At 36.6% G+C, this 25,724-nt stretch overlaps 2 protein-coding genes across 2 annotated transcripts; one reads left to right on the top strand and one right to left on the bottom strand.

Annotated features, from left to right (window-relative positions):
* Positions 1 to 498: 498 nt before the first annotated feature.
* LOC140154072 (uncharacterized) lies at positions 499 to 17,663 on the bottom strand. Its single transcript, XM_072176682.1, has 5 exons — positions 17,451 to 17,663; positions 12,517 to 13,294; positions 11,038 to 11,971; positions 3,006 to 3,895; positions 499 to 2,330 (listed from the first exon to the last, which is right to left on the bottom strand). The coding sequence occupies exons 2-5, from the start codon at positions 13,286 to 13,288 to the stop codon at positions 1,345 to 1,347; spliced, it is 3,582 nt and encodes a 1,193-aa protein (XP_072032783.1). The 5' UTR covers positions 13,289 to 13,294; positions 17,451 to 17,663; the 3' UTR covers positions 499 to 1,344.
* Positions 17,664 to 21,195: 3,532 nt separating this feature from the next.
* Positions 21,196 to 25,453, top strand: LOC140154962 (BTB/POZ domain-containing protein 17-like). Its single transcript, XM_072177623.1, has 3 exons — positions 21,196 to 21,277; positions 21,533 to 21,616; positions 23,760 to 25,453. Exon 3 carries the CDS (start codon positions 23,828 to 23,830, stop codon positions 25,139 to 25,141), a length of 1,314 nt encoding a protein of 437 aa, XP_072033724.1. The 5' UTR covers positions 21,196 to 21,277; positions 21,533 to 21,616; positions 23,760 to 23,827; the 3' UTR covers positions 25,142 to 25,453.
* The last annotated feature ends 271 nt before the right edge of the window (positions 25,454 to 25,724 follow it).

Here is a 25,724-nt window from a genome sequence, read left to right as displayed (position 1 = left end):
ACTGAACGATATTGGGGTATATTTGTTTTTTAATAGATGCACTATCTAATTCTGCACATTATGACACCACATTGAATCCAATGTGACTTCAAGAAGCAAAGTTACAAGCATTTGATTAGACGAAGGTCCAGTTTTAAAAGTGACAAGCTGGCCTATTCAAAATGCCACAGACTACCCAGCAAACACAAAAACGCTTTTTAAAAACGCGTTTTAAATAAGTTATATTTTGGCTTTTGGTTTAGGTAAAAACGTTTTAATAACATTAAAATGTCGGGTTATATAAAGGTCATGATAACGTTTTAAAACGCTTTTGTATGAAAACACACTACAACAATATTTTTAAATGTTTTCAAAAAATGTTATTGTAAACTATTTTTGCAAACATTTTTGCCAAATATTGTGTCAATACTTAAATAACATTATGTTAAAATATTTGAAGCCAGCAATCACAGAAATGTTCTTAAAATGTTTTTTTCAAAACCTGTTAATAACATTTAAATCTCGGGTTATATAAAGGTCATGAAAACGTTTTTAAAACGTTATTGAAAATATTTTGGGCAAACATTTTTCGCAAAATATTTTTTCAACCCCAAAATAACATTCTGTTTAGAATGTTTTGTATCAAGTTTTCAAGAATGTTTTTGGATTGTTATTAAAACGTTTTTATACCCTTTATATAACCCGACATTTAAACGTTTTCTGTAAAACATTTTTGTTTGCTGAGCAGTAGATTATCAGAAAATGTTTTTTAAGGTTATGAAAACGTTTTATACTCTTAATATACCCTTTATATAACCCGACATTTAAACGCTTTTCTGACAACCTTTTATAACCTTTTGCGAATGATGTCGAAAGCGTTTTGTGTTTGCTGGGTAGACATCTGCTTTGAGAGTGGTGAATGACTAATTTATGCGGTTGGCTTTAATTTAAAACAAAAGTAACAAAAGCAAACTGAAACAAAAGAACTGACAAATAAACTGAAAGTTGTTAAAAGTACAGAGAAGTAAAAACTGAAATAAAAACTGCTTTAAATAACGCTTCATTGAAGAAACTGTGTTGTCTCTTCGTTACCCTTGTTGGAATCTTTTTGCGCCTTATATAGGCCAGTTTGTCACTTTTAAAACTGGACCTTCGTCTATTCAATTGCTGGTAACTTTACTTCTTAAGGTCACATTGGATTCAATGTGGTGTCATAATGTGCAGGATTAGATATGCATCTATTAAAAAAACAAATTTACCCCAATATTGTTCAGTTTTGAAATTGTGATTATTTTTCCAAGTGTAAGGATTCTTTATTGGCACAGTATATAAGGGATAACTTGGATATTCATCCCATAATTGTGTTCAGTTTTGTTCTACAGTGCTTATTTTTTGTGTGAACATTTTGACACCATGTAATCCACACCCAGCCATATGATTACCAAGCTCATTCTGAGTCACTATAAGTTTGTTTCCATCTCCCGTCACCGCTATTCCAGTAGGATTGATAACCTTTTTTGTGGCACATCTAAGATATTCACCGGATAAGGAGAAACAATAGATTCCATACTCATAAGGGGTAACTTGGTTATCATTTGCTACAAAGATGGTGTCCTCACTGCAGCAAATGCCTGTAGGTCTCCAGAATGACACAGACGGCGGTGGTTCTACAGTTTGCAAAAGTTGGCCTGATTCATGTAGAATTTGCACAGTCATGTTTGTGGAGACTTTTTTTGATGTGTTAGGCATCCAGGGAGGAGACCAGGATGTGAGGATGATGGTGTTTAAAGGGGTAACAGCTAAGAATTGTGGTAGAATACCATCAGTAAGAGGTATGGTGTCAACATGAGTCCCAGTTTGGGTGTGTTTACTGATGAACCCTTCATACATGGGTGTTGAGAGCAGAGTAGCTCCTACAAGTACGGCTCCCTTGTTATCTGTTGCAAGTCCAGCTAATCGCACATCTTCATTGCATGGTTTGTTTTGAGGTGAGACAACAGGGAATTTATCCTTCAGTGTACCTCTGTTGTCATAGATTTTCACAAAGCAGCTGAAGTCAGTTACGAAATAAAGCCCATCGGAGCTTATTGCTACATCGTGGGGAGAATAACGATTGAATTCTGGAGCTCTAGGGGCTGTGTTATTAATAGGAAGCTGGAGTTTGATTTGTCCTGTGTCATCACAGATATTGACATACCCTGCATGGATGTCAGAGATGGCAACATGGCGGCCATCTTGTGAGATGGCAATCCCTCCCGCTTGTTGCAAATGAGGCATTTCTGATCCATCGTCTTGGTGACCAAATTGTCCTGACATCTCCCATACACCAACTTGTGGGCTGTTGTTACTGTCTGTAAAAAATTCAAGAGGAAATCAGTGTTATTTGAGCCAAAAGAGTAATGAAACGTGGAACACACATGATACTACATACAAATTATATGAAGGCCACCAACTATTTTGAACCCAAAATGAAGTTCACTTAAAAATTCTAAAGTTTGATAAGATTTTTTATTCTCCATGTTCCGGAAATCAAATAATGGGTCGATAAGCAGGAGTGCATATCAACATCAATGCACATAATTATCAATGTACTTTCCTGGGCCAGATCACATGTATTACTTCACTATGTGGGGCATGTGTTAAAGCAATGCTCTTCCAGCACAACTTCTATTATGTATTGTAACGTAACACTGACTGACTTTATGATATAGGCAGGCCCATATGCAGGATTTTTGCAGTGGGTATAGAATATTACCAAAAATGTGGATCTTTTCCGTTGATTTGAACAGTTTTTCATATATTAAAACATGAAAAGTGGTCCCTTTGTAAATTTTTCTTCCAACTTGGACCTTCTTGGACATTTTTACCTGCAGTGGGGGGGAGGTTGCATCCTCTGTATATGGACCTGAGGTTAGGCCTAATGGTTCAGATTAGTTTGTCATGATGAAAGGCTATCAGTATCTTGAAACTACTATCTTCTGTGCTGAATATACAATGTTACTAATTATTTTGGTTTATATACTTACCAAGAAATGTTGTTATTGCTTGATTATTGTTGCTGCAATGTGGAGGTGACATGGTTGGTAGCTGTCTTAATGATAAGGACATTCTCTGCTGCTGCTCCTCTGTGTAAGGTGTGTCAAGTATTGAGATTACATCATCAATACTTGGCCTCTTCTTAGGATCTTCTTGCCAACACAAAGTCATCAACTCGGCAACATGTATTGGACAATCCGCTGGAATCTCTAGACGTTTATTCTCATGACAAACATGCCACACTATGGCCTGGTATCCCATACCTTTATAGGGAACCTGTCCTGTCAATATCTCCCACACGACTACGCCATAAGCAAATATATCAATGTTGGCAGATAGCTCACAACTCTCTAGAAGTTCCGGTGCCATATGTGTCCATGTTGCTCTGTGAGTTGCTATGCATGTTTTAGCCATCTCTTTCGCAAGGCCGAAATCAGCCAGTTTCAAGACATAGTTTGTTGCTATCAGGTAGTTTTCGCATTTTATGTCTTTGTGAACTATATTCAACTGGTGAAGATATTGAATAGCTTTTGCAGCTTGCTTGGACCATGTTGTAAACAGTGACGCTTCGAGTGGGACTTTCTTGTTCTTATTTAGATATGAACGTAAGGAGCCACCTTCACACAGTTCAAATATCAGCATAAAATCCAACTCTCCAGGTACAATTCCTATAAGTTTGACAATGTTTGGATGACATAGTTTTGACAGAATTTGTAGTTCGGGAGAATCAACTTTGTATGGTCTTTTAGCAGCAACATGGACATCATTCTTTGGGTCTTTCTTCCAGATCATGTGATAAACAGAACCAAATCCTCCTTCTCCAATCTTTGTAACCAAGGTTAAGTTTTGACGAGAAATGTGAACCAAAGTGCCCATCACTCTGTATGAAGCAAAAAAGATGAAAAATAGAAAAAGTTGAAATGTGTAACATTTGGATGATGCCAGACCTGGAAGGTTTTCTCCCTGTTTGGCATGAGCCAAGTTGTTTTGGGGTCCATTTTCAGGAATTTTGGTATAACAATTAATGCCACTCAAATGTGGTTTATTAGTTGGTTTCGTCGGCAGAGACAAATGCGCCCAAATTACATAAATTGGGTACATTTTGCATATTTGGCTGTATGTCTGGATGGATGTGTATGCATGCGACTATTTGGTGAAAGTTTTGGTTAAATACTCTCAGTTGAACATCGCTTGAGGTTCTTGACCTGGACAAGTGATGGCGGGGTCCGGGGTAGGTTGAGTGAGGGGTGGTGGGCTTAGGGTGGGTGAGAGGTGAGGTAAGGGTAGGGTAGGGTTAGGGTTTCCTTTTTTTCAAATTTGTTTTTTCCACTTTTTTTCAGAACTTTTTTTTTACCCATACTTTTTGGTGGAGATTTTTTATATGGTCATTGATGATGTAAAGTAAAATTCCAAAAAATCATAATTAACCAAGCACTTTTTCCATACTGACAATAGCACTTCTGTTGCCAAAGTTCATCGCCGAGGCAGTTGGGAAGGAGGCGAGACTTGTGGATCAAGAACTGCCTTGTGTCAAAATAGGTACATTAATGGGTCGTAACATTACACTTTGAATTGTCAAAATACTGACCCTAAAGTGCCAATGGATTTCAGAAGAAAGATCACACACTGGCTGTATAAATTACCAAATAGAAATGAACAAAAAAAAAAAAAGAGAAAAGAAAAAATAAATAAATAGGACAAAAATGAAAAGAGTCTTGAAAATCATATGGCTGATCATGTGGGATTATGGGATATTTGTCTGTTGAAGGAAATTTATTTTTAAACTTTAAAAACTGGAAAACATCACAATTTAATAAAATTGCCCTAAAATTGATATTTCTTTAAAATTAAGTGAATTTTGTTAATTTAATTGTTATTGATGTTCTTGCATCATATATAATGCTTCATGGCTATTTCCTTAGAATCCCATTTTAAAATCCCACTACTTAAAACTTGTAATCTTGATTCTGAAGTTTGATATAGATAAAACAGTTCTGTTTGATAATTATTTGTTTGAATATTTGTCAAGTGTTTGTTTTGCTACAAAATTGAACAGTGTATATAGAGCTAAAAGTTGACAAACATCCATCATTTTCCTAAGTGGAAATAAAATGAGAATACTTAACAGCTGATTATTAAGGTTGCCAGCAGGGCCAGATTTAAGGATACGATACATGATTTACCGACAAGTGACTCATTTCGGAATGCGATCATGAATTTTGAAGAAAAAAAAGTTTCCACAGGCTTCATTGGGACTCGAACCAGCGATTCTAAACTTCCTGCGATTACGCGGCTAGCGCTTTACCACTCGGCCACCGTGGCAGTTGAGCGGATGAGTGTAATGATAAAAGATAAATCTCATAATGCCATCTTTAGCCTTTTGTTTACTAAAAAAAGACGCGTTTTGTAAAGATAGATTAGCCGTTTTATGCATAAATAACACGAACGTTTGGGAAAGTTTTCAAACAAATAATAAAGACACTGATGTGATGATGAAATTGCGTAAGTCGGGAATTATCTGCGTTGCAATGTTTTGTTTTGGTTTTAGGAATTTGACCTTAAAATTTACGACTTCATGACATTATCATTCGAAATCAACAAAAGATATTTCAACACTATATGTCCTCATTTTTTCTCTAAAATGTTTTGTACATGTATGTGAAATAGCTTCAACAATGGTTTGCTGCATAATGGTAAAAATAGCCTTGACCTAAAAAAGGGTGAGAGGTACCATATTTACGGATTCAGGCTAAATTTTAAATTGATATAAAATGTTTGTTTTTTGATCGATTACAAAAATTAATTTTTGGCGTGAATTACACTACAGTTTTTATTCCTAGGACTCTTTGACTTCAAATAATTTTTTGAATGATAGAGTGAATCCCCTGGCCCTCTATAATTACGCACAAAAGATCGAGACCCCTTAACACAGATGCAGTGGGCCTGGGCCCAGAGGCCTTGACCTGGGGCCAAAATTGTGATAGGGAAATCAATAATAATAATAAATGGAAGAGGAAGTGGGAATAAGTTGTATAAATGTGTATCTTCCTTTAAGGAATCGGATAGCAATGTTTGCGTAGTATTTTGCTGTGGGACCTTAGAGCACATCAGACATATCGAATTGCATTCTGAATTTGGCAAAACTGCATCACACTTATTGTTTTAGGCAGTGGCGTAACTAGGGTGGGGGGGCAACATGCCCCGGGCGCCACCCTTAGGGGGAGCCAAATTGACCAATTCAGCATCGATTCTGCTCCCCTCCAAGTGATGAAAGTCAAAATGTTCGCGCGCTTCACACAAATTTCAGCACAAAATCAATTGAAAGAACATTAAGACCGATATTCAACTTGTAGTAACCAAAATTAATTAGTGGTAGGCCTTATTATTGTCCAAAATTTCGCGCTCTGTTTCAATAATTGGGGGCACCATTATGTATCCTTAGTAGTGGCGTAGCGTGGGTCATCACATTGGGGGTAGGGGCACCGACCATGATTGGGGGGCACCGGGTCTGATGGGGGCAAATATTGTTGTAGTGTGTTTTCATACAAAACGTTTTAAAACGTTATCATGACCTTTATATAACCCGACATTTTAATGTTATTAAAACGTTTTTACCTAAACCAAAAGCCAAAATATAACTTATTTAAAATGTTTTTAAAACGTTTTTGTGTTTGCTGGGTCTTTCCTCTCCGATAGCCAAACACCACTTGGAGCATTAGAGTTAATAACCAATTCAGATACTCGCCAAAATGTTGTGTGAATGTATGCGAAAAGTAAACTGGTTTAGTAGAATCATTTATTCCAAAAAACCTGTTTTGTAACCATTAAGAGAATTGTGCTCAAATTCTCACTTAATTTTCTTTGAACATATTCTTCATAATTTAACAAAATTGGTAAGTTCAGACAGATAAGTTCATGTTAAATCAATAAAATGAAATATCTATTTAAATCAATAAAAAGAAATACCTAGTTAAATAATTAATTATTAATTATATTAATTCATAATATACACTTTCGGTCAAATGTCAATTTGGTTATCCTTTGCCAAAAAATATGAATTAATATTAGTAGCATATGTCATGAAGGTTTTCTGCCCTTTTAAAGCTGAAAATAATGAGGTAAAATGACAGAAAACCCATTTAATATCCAGGTTAATATCATGGCCACTTAATTGTGAAGCTATACAGGGGATTTAATGTTGTAATTATGACATTAATTCAAAATTGCTCCGTACAAATACATCAAAATGATAATTGTGGCTGATTCCAATTAAGTGTAAGTTGGGACACATATAAACATTATAAATGTACCAAAATATCAGGTGTTATTAAAATTGCCCAAATTCATAGCTATTCATGTAAAATATATTATAACATTATGACTTTTGTTAATACCGTATGTAATATTAAACATGAAATTACACCTACCTTAAATGTTATTGCACTACCTTACACTGGTTTCCTGAGAGGGTTATATTAAATAGCACTCAGTGAATAACTTCCCATTTGGCAATGAGGGGAATTCCCCATAATGATAAGAATAGATCTGATGCCAAAAGATAGTCAATATTTATCTAATACAGTGTGTGCTAGTGACTCATCTTTCACAGCAGTTGTAAGCAGTTGTATTGCCATGTGATCATGATGAGTAGGATGTTGACAAATATGATAATGCGAGATGTAGCCAATATAGAAAAAATTTGTCATGTATGATCATGCTTCAACTATATCAAAAAATAGCATTTATCTTCAAAAGTTAATAAAATCCAGGGAGAAAATATTGTATTGAGCCTTGTACCTGTCAAATATGCATTAATATTGACTTTAAAAAGTGACAAATTATTTTTTTATCAAATTTATAAACACTCATGGCATCATATATTTATTCAATTTATATACATACATAAATTATGTGTAGAGATTGGCAAGGGTTTCAATATTGGGTTGGATTGTGAGAACAAACAAAGATGTTACATTTATTTTCTATCCTTTGTCATTAAAAAATCACATTATAATTCCAGATATATGTGGTGTGCTATTTATGTTTCTTGATATTCAGGAAAAGGGGAAACCAATTTTAATATATCAATGCACCACAAAATACCAGTGTTAAATAACCTGTGATGCGCTTATGCTTAAAATGTTGTTTTTGAATGGTGTGACATAAAAAAAAAGGGTATTTAGGGATTTGGGGGGTTTTTTTTTGGTCAAAGACTGCTGAAATAATTTTACCTGTTTGTTTTCGAATACTTAATGCAGGATATAAGGAGACTGTTGAAATTCTATTTATTATTATTATTATTTTTAACCTTTTATGACAGCAAAAGGTAAGAAACTACTTCCATTTTAATTTATAATATTAAATTAAAATGAATTTTTCCTCCCCTCAAAATTAATCAAAATATTCAGGGTTGGCAGTAGGATAGGCCAGGTTATGCCAATCAAACAAACATTGTTTTAGGCCTGCGCTTAGAGCAAAGGTCATTTTGGGCCAATATCACTTATCTTTGAGACTGATAATATGTTGCATTTGTGATTCCATCAACAATTGAATACATGAATACAAAAGCCACCTAAGTCCATGCGAATTTATTTTGAGAGAAAAACCTGTGTATCATTTTAATTCCTTCAGTTAGATTTACCTGGTCAATATGGTAAGTTTTACGTGCAAATGAGTGGATTAACCTGTATTAGGTATGACGATTAGCATTTCAGGGACTTCGTGGGGTTCATTTTAAAATCGGACTTAGGTGGTTTTTTGAATCATATACAAAGACAACAATGTTAGAATGAGATTACCACTAGTAAGATAATACAAAATAAAGCACACAGGTATGTATAATGTTGATAAGCATTCTGCCATGTAATATAAACCACACACTTTCCTTTATTAAACCCATTTTTTGTTCAAAAGTCATTCTCTAGCAATGAATGTGTTACAAGTGGACTTTTATACATACTGGATTTCAATCAATGTGTTACAAGACTCAAATCATGGAATTGGGTGATTCTTTCATACATGCTATTTTTCACATGCCCAATAGACACAGATAATGAATTTGAGTTGTTCTTTCATGCATATGACAGGCCTATGTATAGCAACAATTTCCCATGCTTAACTCAATTTGGCCAAAGTATGGACTTAGGTGGCTTTTGTATTCATATATTCAATTATATGGTTACCATAGCATGAGTGACCATGTTTTTTGCAAGCAAAAGTAAAAGTATGAAGGACAAGTCTTTTTTATGTATTTTAAGATAAACCATAACATAGCAGTTACTTATCATAATCAATTAGGCTTTATAGTGTTTTTTGTTTTAGGACACCATCAAAATAAAAGTGAGTGATATTTTAGCATGTCCTCTGCTCGTAGCACGAGTTACCATTATTCATAGCTGTCCCATACGTACAAAAGTGGTTTTCAAGTGGATCTTCATTTTAACAACAATTTTATGAGGATCTAGCCTTGAATGTTAGGTATTAAAATACAAAAAATAAAGATTCCACTCAATTGAGTTTTTAAGCGGGAGCATAAAAATTGTCAAAGGATGCCCAAAAGTGTAGCACGAGTTACCATGGAATTGCCCAAATGGAAGATATGATCATATGACCTTTAATAATATCCCACACAGCGTTCGAAATAGGGCCGGTCAGCCGGCCATTGGCCTGTAACTTGACCTGGCCGGTAACTTTTCTGACTGGCATCTAGTTGCCGGCCCGGCTGGCCGGTAACTTTGTAAGGTCAAGCCCGGCTGGCCTGTAACTTTTTGAGGCATATTTCGAACACTGATCCCAAATAGGGGGTAGATTTCAAATAGAGTCACCCATTCAGGTAACAAACCCCATTTGAAATTCACACTCCCTGTGCCAAAGATTAAGGTCATGTCTTCCATAGGGGATGATGGATGTCGAATGGAATAGCCCATTAATAATATAATCATTTAAAAATCAGAATTTCTGAAAAAAAGAGGGTCTTTCTTGAACGAATCTTACAATATTACTTCTTTCTATGGTTTGCTTGTGTCTATTACTAGATCACAGATATCTGTGGTCTAACCTATGACACTGCCTGAGGCAGCCCACATTTTTTCTGCCCATGCATATTTACCCCTTGCCTCGATTGTGACATTTTCTTGTGGATACTCATGATGATAAGCTACTTTGAAATTGGCATTTACTTGATCATACTAGCATTGGCTCATCTGACAGTGCAAAGAGACTAGTATTTATTTTAACCTTATCCTTAAATGTCATAATGTATGAACTATGCCTTCATATAATGGCAACATTGATGAGCCAAAATGTGGGACAAAAAAGAGGAAAAGTGAAAACAAACTTTTTGTATATTTAATCAAAAACGGATGTGATACGATCTGGTCCATGGAGGCCAAAGGAGGCATCATGAAAATTGAGTTACTATTGCCTTATCAGGCATGAGACTTTTGTGATGTCAAAATTCCTGCAATTGTATTTACTTTCTGACCATTTTCAGGTGTTTTTGTCCCATTTTAATGTACTGTCAGCTTTCAAAATAATTTCCAGATTTGTTCATGAATGTGTATTCTCATGCTTGCCTTATACAAACATTAAGCTATCATACTGAAAACACCAAAAGGCTAGCATACTTAGTTCTAAAGTTCTGGAGTTTTGTGATGTCTGTTTTCTTATCAATGTTTTTACTGATTTTTACTCCATATTTTTGCTTTTATCACAATTTCAAATTTGCCACCTTTGGCCTCTATGGACAAGATTGAGTCACATATTTGTTTGGCCTAAAACTTCAAATGAAGTAAGTATAACTGAATATATGAGTCACTTTGTTAAGTCTTAAGTTTAGTTCAACATTCACAAGTGCATGCAATGCAGTTCTCTAAGATTTCAGATCAGATCAATTCAAACTCATATTTTTCAATGATTTCAAGATAGAATTTGAAGGATTGAAATTATGTTATCATACGATAGTAAACTAAAAGCTAAAAGATTTAGCTGATGTTAATATACTCTTTACATCTTTGCATTCATGAAGATAAAGAATCCTCCTTCTCATGCACTCTGCCTTTAGTCTCCTTCTTGAATATCTTGACACCATGCAAACCTTGTCCACCTTGAGGATTTCCAAGATCATACTGTGCCACCAGAAGTGTCTTTCCATCATCTGTGACTGCTATTCCAGTTGGATTCATAACATTCTTGATAGCACATCCAAGATAATCACCAGACAAGGAATAGATGTAGATACCAAATTCATCTACAGCTGATTGGTTGTCATTAGCAACAAAGATGGTATCATGACTGCAGCATACACCTGTTGGTCTCCAGCGGGTAACGCACGGAGGTGGATCTAAATCAAACAGGACATCTCCTGTCTTGTCGATGATTTGCACAGTATTTGGTGCCCAAGAACTGATGACAATTGTGTCCAGAGGTGTGCTCGCAAGATAGACTGGCAAAAGGGTGGTAGAGATAGTCTTGATATGATGACCTGTTTGGGTGTGGCAGCTGATGAAATTGGTGCTCTTGCATGCTCCAACAAGTACTTGACCATGATTATCAATTGCTAGGGCTCCTAACCACGTACCATCTTCACACAGTTGATTTTCTGGAGAAACAGCTCTAAATTTATCCATCAGTTCTCCTGTTGACTCGTAGATTTTTACAAAGTGGCTTTCATCCGTCATGAAGAACCGCCCATCTGATCCAGCTGCAACTCCTCGTGGAGATTTGTGAAAGATTTCAGAGCCTTTTGGTGCCTTGTTTGGCCCCAAGCTAACTTTGAAATTCCCTGAATAATCGTATATGATGACTTGTGAAGTGTGGATATCATTGACTGCAATATGACTGCTGTTGTGTGCAGAGATGCCACATGCTTGGTGAAGTTTGTGTGTGTTTGGGCATGGGTCATCCTGGTGAGCAAACTGCAGATGTAGTACCCAAGATGTGTCATGCTGTTCACCATCTTTGTAAAAATGTGAAAAATATGATGGTCACTTTAAAGAAAGCTACAAAAGATAGGCTTATGGAATAGATCTTTAATTGTTCCTTTATTTTATTTTAATCATAAAGGTTTGAAACTTAATCACCCTTGGGAAAAGTCCTGGGGAAAAGTGTTTCATGCATAAAAGCAATTTTCACTGGAAGACACCTATATAGTGTCTCATCTCAAGTTGAGAGGAATATCATGTTGGATTTGCAGTGGCAGGTTCGAATCAGTGCATTTACGTGGTTGTGTTGCCAGTGTACGGACAAATCACCTTTCGATACGTCTGTACACGCCCTGTGGGATTTAGCGCACTGGATTTGAATCTGCCACTGCGAAATCCAACATGGTGTTACTCTCAACTTGAGATGAGACTAATAGTTAATGATGATGATGATAGCAACATAGACAAGAGGTTTACTCATCATCCCCTGTGAGCATAGGTTGCATGTGATAGTAACTTTTGAAAAATTGCCTCCTTTTGGCCAGATTAGTTCAGATCGTGTGACATATAGAAAACTTACCAAGCATGGACATGACCGTATCAATACTAGGTCGCTTCTTGTGATCTTCCTCCCAGCATAAAGTCATCAGCTCTGCAAGGTGCTTTGGACAATCTGGAGGAATCTCTAGCCTTTTATTATGTTGACATACATGCCATATAATCTCATGATATGTCATTCCTTCGTAAGGAATCTTCCCTGTTATCATCTCCCACAGCACCACTGCATATGCGTAAATATCCAGCTTGGGAGAAAGCATGCTATCTTTCAAAAGTTCCGGTGCCATATATGGCCAAGTTCCAGTCATAGTTGCATTACTAAGAGTCTGCTCAAGCTCCTTTGCCAAACCGAAATCGGCTAATTTCAGAACGCTGTCGCTGGTTATCAAGTAATTATCGCATTTTATGTCTTTGTGAACGATCTTCATGTGATTGAGATATTGAATCGCATTTGCTGCATGTTTGGACCATGTTTGAAACAATTTTGCAGACAATGGCTTCTTGCCATTTGTATTGAGATAAGATCGCAAGGATCCCCCTTCACAAAGCTCAAGTATCAACATAAAATCCAAGTCTCCTGGAACTACTCCAATTAGACTCACAATATTCGGATGGCTAAGTTTAGACAAAATGTCAAGTTCACGTCGCTCAACTTCGTATTGTTTTTTTGCGGCAACATGGATGTTCTCTCCTGATTTCCTCCATATCATATGATATACTGTGCCATAGCCACCTTCTCCAATCTTCTTGACTAATTCTAGATCTTGCCGATGAATCTTTACCACAGGACTCATGTTGCTCTAGTAAATGAAGAAAGCAAACAGAGTAAATTGAACCCTTTTACTTCTTGTTTCTTTGTACGTTTTATTTTTTTGCATATGGTTACAAAGCCATATGATGATACTGATACATGTAGGTAGAATTGTAATTCTCAATAGGGTGCAAAAAATAACAATTATACATGATCAATGTAACATATGAATATTTTTATATTTACAAACTGATCGTTTTCAGGACACACTATAAAAGAGCACCTTTAATTTTTCACCCCTGTCTAACATGCAAATTGATCTTGGACCTGTTGAGCCTCATAACCTGGTAACTATATGTCCTACACACAATTATGTAGTTTTTTATCCTTAGACCCAGACAAATTATTTTTTGTGAATTTGGGGCATGTTTAATTTTTGCCCCCTGTATGTACATGTGGGGTTTGGGGTCTTTTTTAAGGGTCACAGGGCTTCAATATAGCTTGGCAGACAAAATTTTTGAATTCATCATACCCAAATTTCCCCAAATAATTTGGTTGCCAGCTTTTACGCAAACTTGCAGCTTGATGCAACCAGTCTACTAGGTCATATGTCACAATCTTCTCACTGTAATTATATTATTTGCATGAAATGATGAGCCATCCCGGCATTTAGGAGATTGCCTATGTGTATGTCGACGCTACATGTAACACTATATTCACTTTACATGATATTATGGGATGCTACATATAGTACATACTACGCTATGCTAAAAAAAACCTGCATAATTAGACTTACAGTTATGGTCATTGTGTGTAGTGTTATTCAGAACAATCAAATACAAAGGAAGTTAAATACTATTACTATTTATATCATTGGCTATATATCCCAAATCACTATTCCCGACATCCAACTCATTATTTGCTTGATCACATCACAATACATCTGCCGCGTTATATTATGTTATGTTATTGTTATTAAGTCTTATTCAGTTTGCTAATAGACCTTGTTTGCACAAAACCTGAATTTGACTTCAGTTGAATTTGAACTTGACTTTATTTGTGTGTAAACAGGGTCGCCATGTTTTGAACACAACTTCTAATGACAACCTGTCAATTTAAGTTCAAGCTTGTCTTTAAATCACAATTTTTGACATTAAACAAATACACAATGAGAGGTCAAGATTATTGTCAAAGCATTATTTAAATCAAGTGAGGGTGTAAAAGTCAAATTCATTTTTGTTTTGAAGATCATGCAGCTACCATTATTTGCATGTAAATATCGATCCGTCAAAAATATTTTTATACATAGGCTATATTTGTCTTCACTTATACATCTCATCCTTGTGTGAAACTAACACATTCATTTACAATAACATAGGTGCTGGAATGAAATAGGAATTTTCTTTGTTTTACCTCATTTTTGTTCAGCCTGAAATTAAAAAGGGTAACATTTTGAGGAACACAAATGTGACATGATCAAGTGGAATGAGTCACATGTTGGCCTGGTCGAAAATTAGTTTTATACATGTTTTTAAAGAGGACATTTAGGGCGAATTTCTCGACGGGTGGCTTAGCAGTTGGCTAGTCTAGCCGCAAGGCTTAAAAGGTCGTAAGACCAGGCTTAACTGAAAACACGTTCCCCGAAACACGGCTACCATAGCCTCGAGGCTTCGTTAGCCTGTGGGCCAGGCTTGTAGGATTAGCCCCAGGCTTCGTAAAATTTGCATTTCTCGAAATCAGTCTTCTGTAGCAGTAGTCTCACGCAAGCCTGTTAGGCCAGGCTTAAAGCGGCTTTTCTTGGCCCTGCCTCAGAGCAGGTCTTAGGTCGTAAGCCGTGGACTATTTGAATTGGCAAATTGTTTGAATTGTAATGCAAAGTTTTTCGTCCATATTTTTGAGAAATCGAAACAGACGCTGTCTTTCATTCAACATAGAGTAGGCCTAAGTAATAATTCATTTGTTCGATTTAGTTGAACATTTCACCATTTTATTTTAGTGTTCATAATCATTCGAGTCAGTCAAACCTGCTGTTAGTTGAACATTTTATCATTTTATTTTAGTGTTCATTCCGAATCTGTTAAACCTGCTGTTGCTCTAAGGCCTACTCATTTTGAATGATGAATTTTCTTTTGGAGCAACGGTGCCAAAGGGGTGTAATTAAAGCGAGACGTAATCTTCGGCGTCAACTTGCTGTCGTGAGCGTCTTCAGGAGAGGAAGGATCCTTTTCTGAAGTATTCGGATACCAAATTTAAATCGCGCTGCCGATTCAGTAAAGCAATGTTTTAAGGCTTACTGATCTGCTTGAACCTAACTTGTAACGGTCAACAACGGTCAAGGAGCAACCCTCTCCTTCCTGTTCAACTTCTACAAGAATATTTGACATGTCCAAAAACCTTGACGTTCCACATTAACTTGCTACCATGCTTTCCTCTTTTTTGCCTGAGATTTATTATCGGACGCCTTGCATTCAAATTTGGCTGCAAAATATGCAGTAATTCAATTCTGTATACATTTATATACATCTGTATACATCTTCATCATCATCATCATCATCATCATCATCATCATCATCATCATCATCATCATCATCATCATCATCATCATCATCATCATCATCATCATCCAACATCATCATCATCATCATCGTATTAAACTATGCACTCATGCTAAATTCGCAAATAGAACATGAAAATATCAGCAGTAGATAGCACGCACGATGGTTGTCAAATGGTTGGTTATGTTTTTTTTTATTCATTTTGCTTTTATATTAAACAGGACAAAAGACAAATGTGACGTGTCATGTCAAAAGGAGACACTTTTGGGCAGGATCGTAAATGGAGAAATAGCCAAAAATCTGTCCGGGGGTGATTTTCTCACAATTTCGGTTTGTTGCAAATTTGTGATGTTATTAATGTTTAAAATATTGTCTGGTAGTTTCAGACCGGAATATAACTGGCATCTTGTATTTTTTGAGACATTTTTCAAGGTAATTCCTATTCTCAACATTGTCAATAATATTTTTAAAGGCCGATATCTCAATTTCCAATTTTATAATACTATAACTTACGAACTCAATATCTTCGCTTAGGAATGTCCGATTTCATTGAGGGAAAACGGCGTTGTGGAGCAAAATATCTCTATATTTAAGATATGTAAAAACCTCAAAATTGATAACCTGCCCAAAAGTGTCTCCTTTTGACATGACACGTCACAAATAACTTGAGAAAAATGCACCAAAATGATCCTTAATATTGTTTTACTTTTGACAAACATGCGTATGATTGTTTGAAGTGTGAAACAATTTTTGCTTTAGGCCTACTTTTAGGGGAATCAAAGTTTCCTTTTCTGTAGGCTTGCAGTTTGACCCTTTTTAAAATGCAAAAAAAAAATAATGTGTCGAGTAAAAAGTATAGAAGTATCATTCATGCAAGCAGGGCTCATAATAAAGTAAAGTGGAAATAAAATAATACATAAAAGACACAAAAACAGAAAAAATACTAGTCTTGCATCAAGTTGTGTACGGTGTAAGCCCAAGCACAAGACCACGGGTCTAGGCTAGTCTTTGCGATGGTAACCTTGTTAGTACGGTAAACCGTGAAGGACAACAGCTTATGCACATCTACCTCCAACTGCCTATACAATTAAGTCGCTGGTAGAAAGGGACGAGGTTGTCAAGCGTTAAGCCTGCAAGGCCACTAAGACCAGCTTGAATTTGCGTTCAAGAAATCCGCTACAGTTAAGACTCGGGCTTCGAGAGCGGGCTAGGCTTAGTAGCCTCAAGGCCACCTTAAGCCTAAGGCTTACTAAGACTTCTATCGAGAAATTCGCCCATAGAGCTTTCAGAAACTGAATGTTGATACGACTTTTCTTTGTGAAGTTACATCAATTTATCAATCGCTTAAAACAATATAAAACAAACAAATTTTAACACTTTCTTTGCCATTATCTCAAAATCAATATTAGCAACATCCGACTCATTCCCCTTGATCGTGTCACAAATAAGAATCTATTCTTCTTTATTTAAAATATCACATTATGTTTAACGCATGTTGACTTTGCCAAAGCCCTGATCAATGGTACGTATCAATGACCCGGCTGACCATGTTGACCAGCTCTGACCATGGCAGCAACTGAATTTTAGTATGTATTATAATAGTGATAGGCCTACAGATAAGATAATACACTACACTATCGATGTACATACCTTTGATAACAACCTGATGATTATTTGAAGCTGTAAACACTACTATGATGCAGTATATGTGTAATTCACAGTATACAGGTTAGCAATTGGATATCTGGAATGGATTTGCTGTTCAGAATAATGCTGTGAATGTAGAAATGTCAACCAAAATAGTGTTGTATCAGGTGTTGCCTGGCGATGGTGATGTGAGATTCTGTGAGGATGACCAGTTTTGACCTGACATATGGTTACAGTGCAATTTGTGGATAAAATCTGTTGTGCCACTGATATACCAATAGAGGGCCTAGTATATAGAAATCTATCTCAAATATAGAATGGTGATGACTAGTGAGTTACCCGTTGTGTTGGCGTCTCCGTTGTGCATTTGTGTATATAATTAATAATAAACAACTTGTTTAGTCAAGGTAAACTACTTTTGTGCATAATTGTCAGGACTGAACCGTGAAGTTGAATGAATACAAAAGATTCTATTGACAAAGGTTGGGTTAAAGTAAAGACAATTGGTTATATCACTATGGCAATTTAAAGCTGGGGCTGAGCCATTAGACTGACTTATAATTTGATTGAGTGACGTTTCATTCAAAGAACTTCATTAAAAATCATAGGCTTAGGAACCTCAATAATTTTGGGTATAAACATTTTCATAACATTCAAAAACATTTTTTTGAAAACTTCCTGCAAAATATTCTAACATATTATTAATAGTCATGATATTATTTTTAAAGTAGATCTATACTAATAAAATAATGAGCTCTGTCTGTCTGTCTTTCCGGCTATGCGTTTCGCTGCGCTTCGAGGCATCGTTCCGATATTTCGGATATAGATAGGTATCGGGCATTCCACGTTTATGGGGTGGTTTGAAAGGTCATCGAAGGTCAAAGGTCAAAGTTTAAACTTTGTCCGATCGGGCCCAAATTTAGTGGGTGGAATCCTTGATACAAGGGGAATATAATGCGCGAAATAAAATCGAGGTCAACAGAGGTCAAAGGTCATTACGGAGGGGTCAAATTTCAAACTTTGTCCGATCAGGCTCAAATTTGGTGGGTGGAATCCTTGATACGAGGGGAATATATGCCCGAAATAAAATTGAGGTCAAGCGAGGTCAAAGGTCATTACGGAGGGGTCAAATTTCAAACTTTGTCCGATCGGGCTCAAACTTGGTGGGTGGAATCCTTGATATGAGGGGAACAAGTAAAACTTAAAATCAAGGTCATCCGAGGTCAAAGGTCATCCAGGAGCTACATTTTAAACTTCATCTGATTTGGCTTAATCTTGGTGAAAGTAATTCTCCATATCACACTAGGAGCACTATCACGGCTACAGGTGCTCTTTCAGCTACAGGTACACTAGTTGACAAAATATTTGGCAAATACGTTTGCATAAAATATTTTACAATAACATTTTGACCACATTTAAACAATGTTGTTATAGTGTGTTTTCATACAAAACATTTCAAAAACTTTTCATGACCTAACCTGACATTTGAATGTTAATGAAACGTTTTTGCGTTTTTGTATGCTGGGTCATTAAAGTACATATGTTAAGCATAAGCATTGAAAAGGAAATAATCTTAGGAAAGGTCACACGAATAAGTTTAATGTGCTTATTTAAATAAAATTACAAAATTCTGTTTTGGCCACAAAATTCCCAAATGAAGTGAAATATGTTTAAGCCGGGATTTAACTCAATAACATCTTGATAGTTTGGCTACTGAATATTAATGAGCTTATTTGCATATTTTGCCTTTCATTAATCCACTTTGCAGCTTAAACGCAATCACCGATCAACTTCAAACTTGGTATGCTGGTGGCCTGATTATTTGCTTTTAGTTTTGTGTCATGTTATTGCATATTTATATTATTTGTATTTACAAACCTTTATTTACACACCTTTGTGTGAGGGACCAAAATGCATAATTCTAGTTTAAAACAACCTCTTCCATATCACTCCAGATGTTGAATATCTTTCTCCTGTTTTTGTACCTTTTCAGGTCTGCCACATCTTCAAGTATCGAGGTGAAAACTGCAAGTTTTGCTGAGAGGGAGCAGATCGAGTCATGAGAGTGTTAGCTCTTAAAAAAGGTACCTGATTGTCAATGCTTCTGGCACCCCCCTGGCACCTTACTTCAAGCTGAAGAAAAACAGTTTTTGTGTACCTGTATATGTCAAAATTTCTTGTATATTATTTCTCTCCATGAGGCTAAATAGACTATTAAGGTGGTCCAAAGCAATATTTCATGCTTTTTGTTCAACACAGCTGACTATTCCTGATGAAGTCAACCGATTCAATTACCAGACATAATGTAATTGAAACTAGTTCATGTTTGCCTTTGAAATATTATCATGATGGCTGTGGAGGCTTCCTACCTTGGCACAGTTAGATTGTGATGGAGACGGAACTTTAACATCCTGATTCAAGCACATAGCCAGTTTTACTGTAATAGAATGAAAAGTGCATATAACCCTCAATGTTTTTGCAGCAGTGCAGTGGTGGCACCATAGGGAATTTTTGGGAGGCAAAAATTGGGAAATGTCTCCAAAAGTTGAAAGTTCCATAATTTTGTATTTTCGTGTGGACAAAGCCCAATACCCCCAATACACCCCCTTGCCTGTGCCACCACTGCATGACAAGTGTGGGGTAGGAGGGGTACCAACATGAAAATATTCATACACATACAGTCATACAATGACAGGTACAGCTCATTTTACTACCAAGTAATTGAATTAAAATGTACGGTACCATAAACGTTGCTTTTCTTTTGCCAAGACCGTTTGATGCTCATGATGTAAATAACTTATAAGGGTCCCAAATTTATGAAATGATTTTTAATTAACTTAAAGAGTGACACCTTAGTCAAATAATGGAAGTAACAAACTTGGGAATGAAATAGATCCAATTGAATAGACATGATACAAGTTCATGTGTAAATGTAGACATTGGTGTTGACAGTTGACAGTGACATACGAGCTGCCGATAATGATTTGTCAGATGGATGGAACACAACAAGTTCAAAATTTTTGTGTTTGTTTATTTTAGTGGTTTGTTTTTCAAGAGCGAATTTGAACATTACATTATACTGTAAAATGAAAAGGAAATGTAGATTTTAACAGTTACTGACTTACTGAAAAGCAATGGCATAGCTTTTATTCCGTTTCTAGAATATAAAAATTTGTAAGATACAATGAAAGCAAGTATGAATTTATATCATATCTTATTTATTTTTCAAGCTTATTTTTTGTTTTTTCAAAATCGCCTATGCTGCCTTTTTAGGTACTTTTTGGCATCTAATGTTACAATTTTATGATGAATATACACTGAGTAGGCCTATAGCAAACTCTGGGTAACAATTTTTGATTACAATTGTCCTCCTATGAGTCGACTAGCTGCAAACATTTTAGGCACTCAAAATATGTGAATTTTTGTGGTAATGATGTGTCAGAAGTCCAGAAGGCACTGGTATATAGCCAGTAGATCATTGACTGACTCAGGCAAATGCCTATCATGTAAGTCTATAGCAATAGCACAATACCCAAAGGCAAAATTGCATTAAATTGTACACAGGATTGTGATTTCATTTTGACTGCATTTGATTACAGCTAGTGTATCTCATTCCCAGAAGCCTTTAGAGTGAATTGGGAGTATATTTGTGTAGTGTTAGATTATAGAATTGTGCATTAAGGTTGAGACTATTATGAGTAATACCAGTTCACTAATCAAATATGTATGTTGTTTTGCTTTATTTTGCAGTTTGATGTGTAACAGTTATTGCCTATGATCCGGTAGCACACGATTAAGTTCTGATCATTGGAATTCAGCAAATATAAGAGGTAGGTACATGCTTGTTTGTTTGTTTGTTTGTGTGTCATGGTGTGTGCCAGTGTTTGGGGGTGTATCATCAAACAGATAATGGATTGTGCTTTTGTACTCACTTAATTACCATGATTACTATGGCTAGTGTACTACCATTTTTACCAGAATATGATTTCGGCAACTTGGTCCATTGTTTGTGTCACTTTCATTAAGATTGAGACTCTTGTGAGTAATACCAGTTTATTGTTATATTGCTTTGCTTTATTTTGCAGTTTGATGTGCTATGTTATTGCCTATGGTTTGATAGCTCAAGATTTAATAAAGAACTGATTATTGGAATTTGATGAATATTAAAGGTAGGTGCTGCGGGTTCTTTTATTCAACTTTCAATTGTTTTTTTATTTATTTGTTTGTTTGAGTATTGTGTGTGTGTGTGTGTCAATGGGGGTGGGGGTGTGTGTGCGCCTGAAAATGCTCACTTCCGGGGACATTTTCGTGTGTTTAATCACACCAGGGGACATCTGCCAACCGGGGCGCCCCGGTTGTAGAGACTATACCACCTGCATCCCCTATGGCTAAAAAGCTTTAAAATGCAATAAAAAAACCGGGGACACTACACAGGTGTGGGGTCATGACCCCAAATGGTCAATTATTCCATCAAAAAATATTTTTGAAATCGGCCATTTTGTCCCCAGTGTGTCGATTAAAAACACACAATGTACGTGAGTGTCCCCGCTCCATACGCAAGTCGGGAAAGGGTGTGGGGGTGGGGGGGTATGTGTGTGTGGGGTGCGTGTGCATCTATCTAACAGATGACAGAGTGTGCTTTTGTGCTCACTTAATCACTCAGAGGGCCGGTTACATATTTACCAGGCCTATATGATTTTGGCAACTTGGTCCACTATTCGTGTCACTTTCAAATTATAAATAGTTGTAGTTCTATAGGTTGTCTTATCTCAAGTTGAGAGTAATGCCATGTTGGATTTTGCAGTGGCAGATTTGAATCAGTGCATTTACGCGGTTACATCACTAGCGTATGGACAAATTGCACTTATATGCATGTGTATACAAGCTTATACAAACAGTTGAATTCTAATAGTTTAAATTGAAACAGTAATTATTAGACTGGTTCTGTTTTTAAAAAATTGTGTTCCTAGCGGCAAGTTTGCATAAAAGTTGGCAACCAGCTTATTTTTGGGTATGCTGAACTCGAATCTATTGCCTGCCAAGCAATATTATGAGACTGTGACCCTCAAAAAGACCCCAAAGGATTGAATAGTGGGGGGGGGGGCAAAAATTAATTTTATTCCAATAACTCTTTCAAACATGTCAAATTATGCGTCTGGCCCCCCCGGGCTGGCCCCATGGATCCCACAAATGTACTGTTTGTGTGTGTCCGACCTGTCGTTAAATGGATACCACAAATGTCCTGTTTGTGTGTGTCTGACCTATCATTAAGAAGTTATGGGGCACAAAAGTTCACAGGTCGATTTACTTATTGTGTATAGGTCAAAAGTCAACATGCTCAAATTTTCGTAAAAGTTGTAGCAAATTATTCGCCCAGTTAAGAGGTTTCAGAAAAAGAATAGTTTGCACTATCTGTGATGTATAGTTAGCATGTTACACAGCAAAGAGTCAAAAATATGTAGGATTCAATAGAATTCAATGGAATTTGTATTTATTTATCATCTATCTTCTGAACTTGACATCACAGATAGTAAAAACTATTCTTTTCCTGAATCCCTTGAACTTCAGGAACAGGTTGCATCCATTTTTACGAAAATCAGAGCAACTTTAATTATCTACCCCTGTATTGACCTTTTACCTGCTGAGCCTCATAACTTGGTAATTAATTATTTGTCATACCGGTACATGCAAATGTTACATTTTTGTGATCCTTAGACCCAGATGAATAATTTGACATGTTGTATAGTGAATTTGGAGCATTTTTAGTTTTTCTCATTTTCATTTCATTTTTTAGGGTCACAGGGTTCTAATATTGTTTGGCGGACAAGATATTTGAATTCAGCATACCCAGCATACCTTGTTTGTAACACGATGTTCACAAAATATGGTGATAAAGCCTTTTCAAATCTAGCTCCTAAACTGGAATACACAGACACATTTGACACATTATTTTGACAAAAATATTGTGACAGTCCATTTTTGTAGGTTTACACTTCTGTGGGCTTTGGAATTGTTGTTTTTTTGCTATCAAACTTGACTTACTATTTCTGTGCCTACATTTACTGATTCTTTTCCTCTGGCATTTTGTCTGTGTTTTACTTGTTTCCCCACATCAAGGTGATATACTGTGCTCCTTCTTTTTCACATTATTTTGATCATTTTTGTACATGTTATTTCTTCCTTCGGATCATTGTCATTGTAAAGAGCTTTGGTCATCACTTGCCAAGCCATGAGAAGGCAGCGCTATAGAAACACTCTTGTTATATGTTATGCAATCTTCTCATCTATTTTGATCTTTTTGTTTCCTTTCAGGCTTCAGCAGATAGAATCAACAGAGCTCAATTAAACTTAACCTGAGTTGATACCAATCTGAGTGCAACATGGAAAGCTTCAAAACACGTAATGGGACCACTCTTGGTTCAGTATTTGACTTTGTAGGTGGCTTATCTCGCTACTGTAACAACCCTGAATTAAGTGATGTCACAGTCAAGGTTGGAGAGTCGACCTTCTATTGTCACAAGTTTTTCCTAGCATCTGCAAGTGATGTTTTCCGCACAATGCTGACGGGTCCACAATGGTCAGATTCGCGGAGTGGGGAAATTAAGTTAGAGGAGACACCAGAATGCCAGGCTGTGTTCGGTGATTTCCTTCAATGCTTATATAGTGGACAAGTGACGGTTACCACGACAACAATAATGCCAATATTTACATTAGCCGACAAGTACAACATCCGACAGCTGCGTAGTCTGTGTGAGAGATATATGACAGAGCAGATAGGGCAAGGCAACATAAAGGGCGCCCTCGAGTGGTTGTCGTTTGCTGAAACGTATAACCTTCATCAGTTGGTGAGTCATTGCTACAGTGTGATCCGGTCAAATCTCTTGCGTATAATTGATTCGGATGCATGGCTTAAGTTGACTGTTGATCAAATGTGTTTCCTGCTTTCTGGATCTCAGCTAGTTGTCCGTGATGAATACACGCTGTACAAAGCTCTAGAACGATGGATGATGAAAGATGCGCATAGATTCGGGGTCGCACAGTGCCTTCGTAAAGTCACACCTCTGGTTCGTTTTGCTCAAATCAGCTCTGAACAAATCCTGGATATTGAGAAATCTGAATTTGGTCAGATTTACCAAAAGCAGCTCAAAGATTTCATTCTCGAAGGGTACAAATTCCACGCTCTTTCTGCCATGACAGATATGTTCACAGCTGACAGATATATGCCTCGTCTTTATCTCTCAGCGCCACATTGCCAAGTCATCAATGTACATCCATCCAGTACTGTGATGGCTAATGCCATGCAAGTGGGATATCGTCCAAAAAGCTGCGGACCATGGTATCTTCAAGTCCAGCAGAATGGCAAGTCTGGTGGAGACAGCCCTTATTCCTCTTCCGAAGGCCAGTATGCAACCCCTGCTGCAAACGATAAAGGAAACTTGGTAAGCGTAATCTATAAAGTACAGGCGCCAAATAACGACACAGGAAAGTCATTTAAGCTTGCAATTGCATCATTTGATGTCAATGACAAGTTTCATTGTGCCGTGACCCACGCTGGTAAGGTGTACAAACCAGACGTCCCTACAGCCAACGTCCACTGGAGCTTGACCACAAATGTGACCACACTGCACTCACAAGCATTTCTGGACAAGACAACAAGTAAGGTTAAACTTGGAGTAATCATTCAAGTTGAGTAAAATAGCTATAATGGTGTATCAGTTCAGATTGGAATATCATTATATTATTATTACACCTCATAAATATTCATGAGCAAATCAAGCCACTTTATACGCTGGCGAAGTTATGTAATTAATCGGATTAACTACCATAGCAATAGGTCAAAACAATTTTGAACATATCGCGCTGCACTACAAGCAGGTTGAACTAATCACCTGTGTATGTCTGCAATCATAGATTGAATACAATACTGGTCTTTTCAAAGATACTAATCTTACAGGTGCAAGTGATCAGCATGATATGGTTCAATGCAGAGGTACCGCGTGAACGTATCAGGCTAGCTTCAGACTCCGTATTGTACGTACAATATTGTATGTACAATACTTTTCGTGACGTCAAAAAGTATTACACGTGCAATAAATATAAGTGCCACGACGAGTTGAATCAGATTAAATAACGCGCTATAACCCTGACGGTTCATTGTTTGCTAAATCCAAGCGAGGTCACCAGAAAATCTATGCAAGAGAAATTTCTACTGCTGCTGATGAAAAATCCTAGAGTGCGTTTGGAGGTTTTTTCTGCACTTTACCAGTAGCCCTAATA

The sequence above is a fragment of the Amphiura filiformis genome, chromosome 6 (assembly GCF_039555335.1).
Source record: "Amphiura filiformis chromosome 6, Afil_fr2py, whole genome shotgun sequence".
In the NCBI taxonomy this organism is placed as follows: Eukaryota; Metazoa; Echinodermata; class Ophiuroidea; order Amphilepidida; family Amphiuridae; genus Amphiura; species Amphiura filiformis.
The sequence above is the reverse complement of the archived record's forward strand: the minus strand, read 5'-3'. Positions and strand labels throughout refer to the sequence as shown.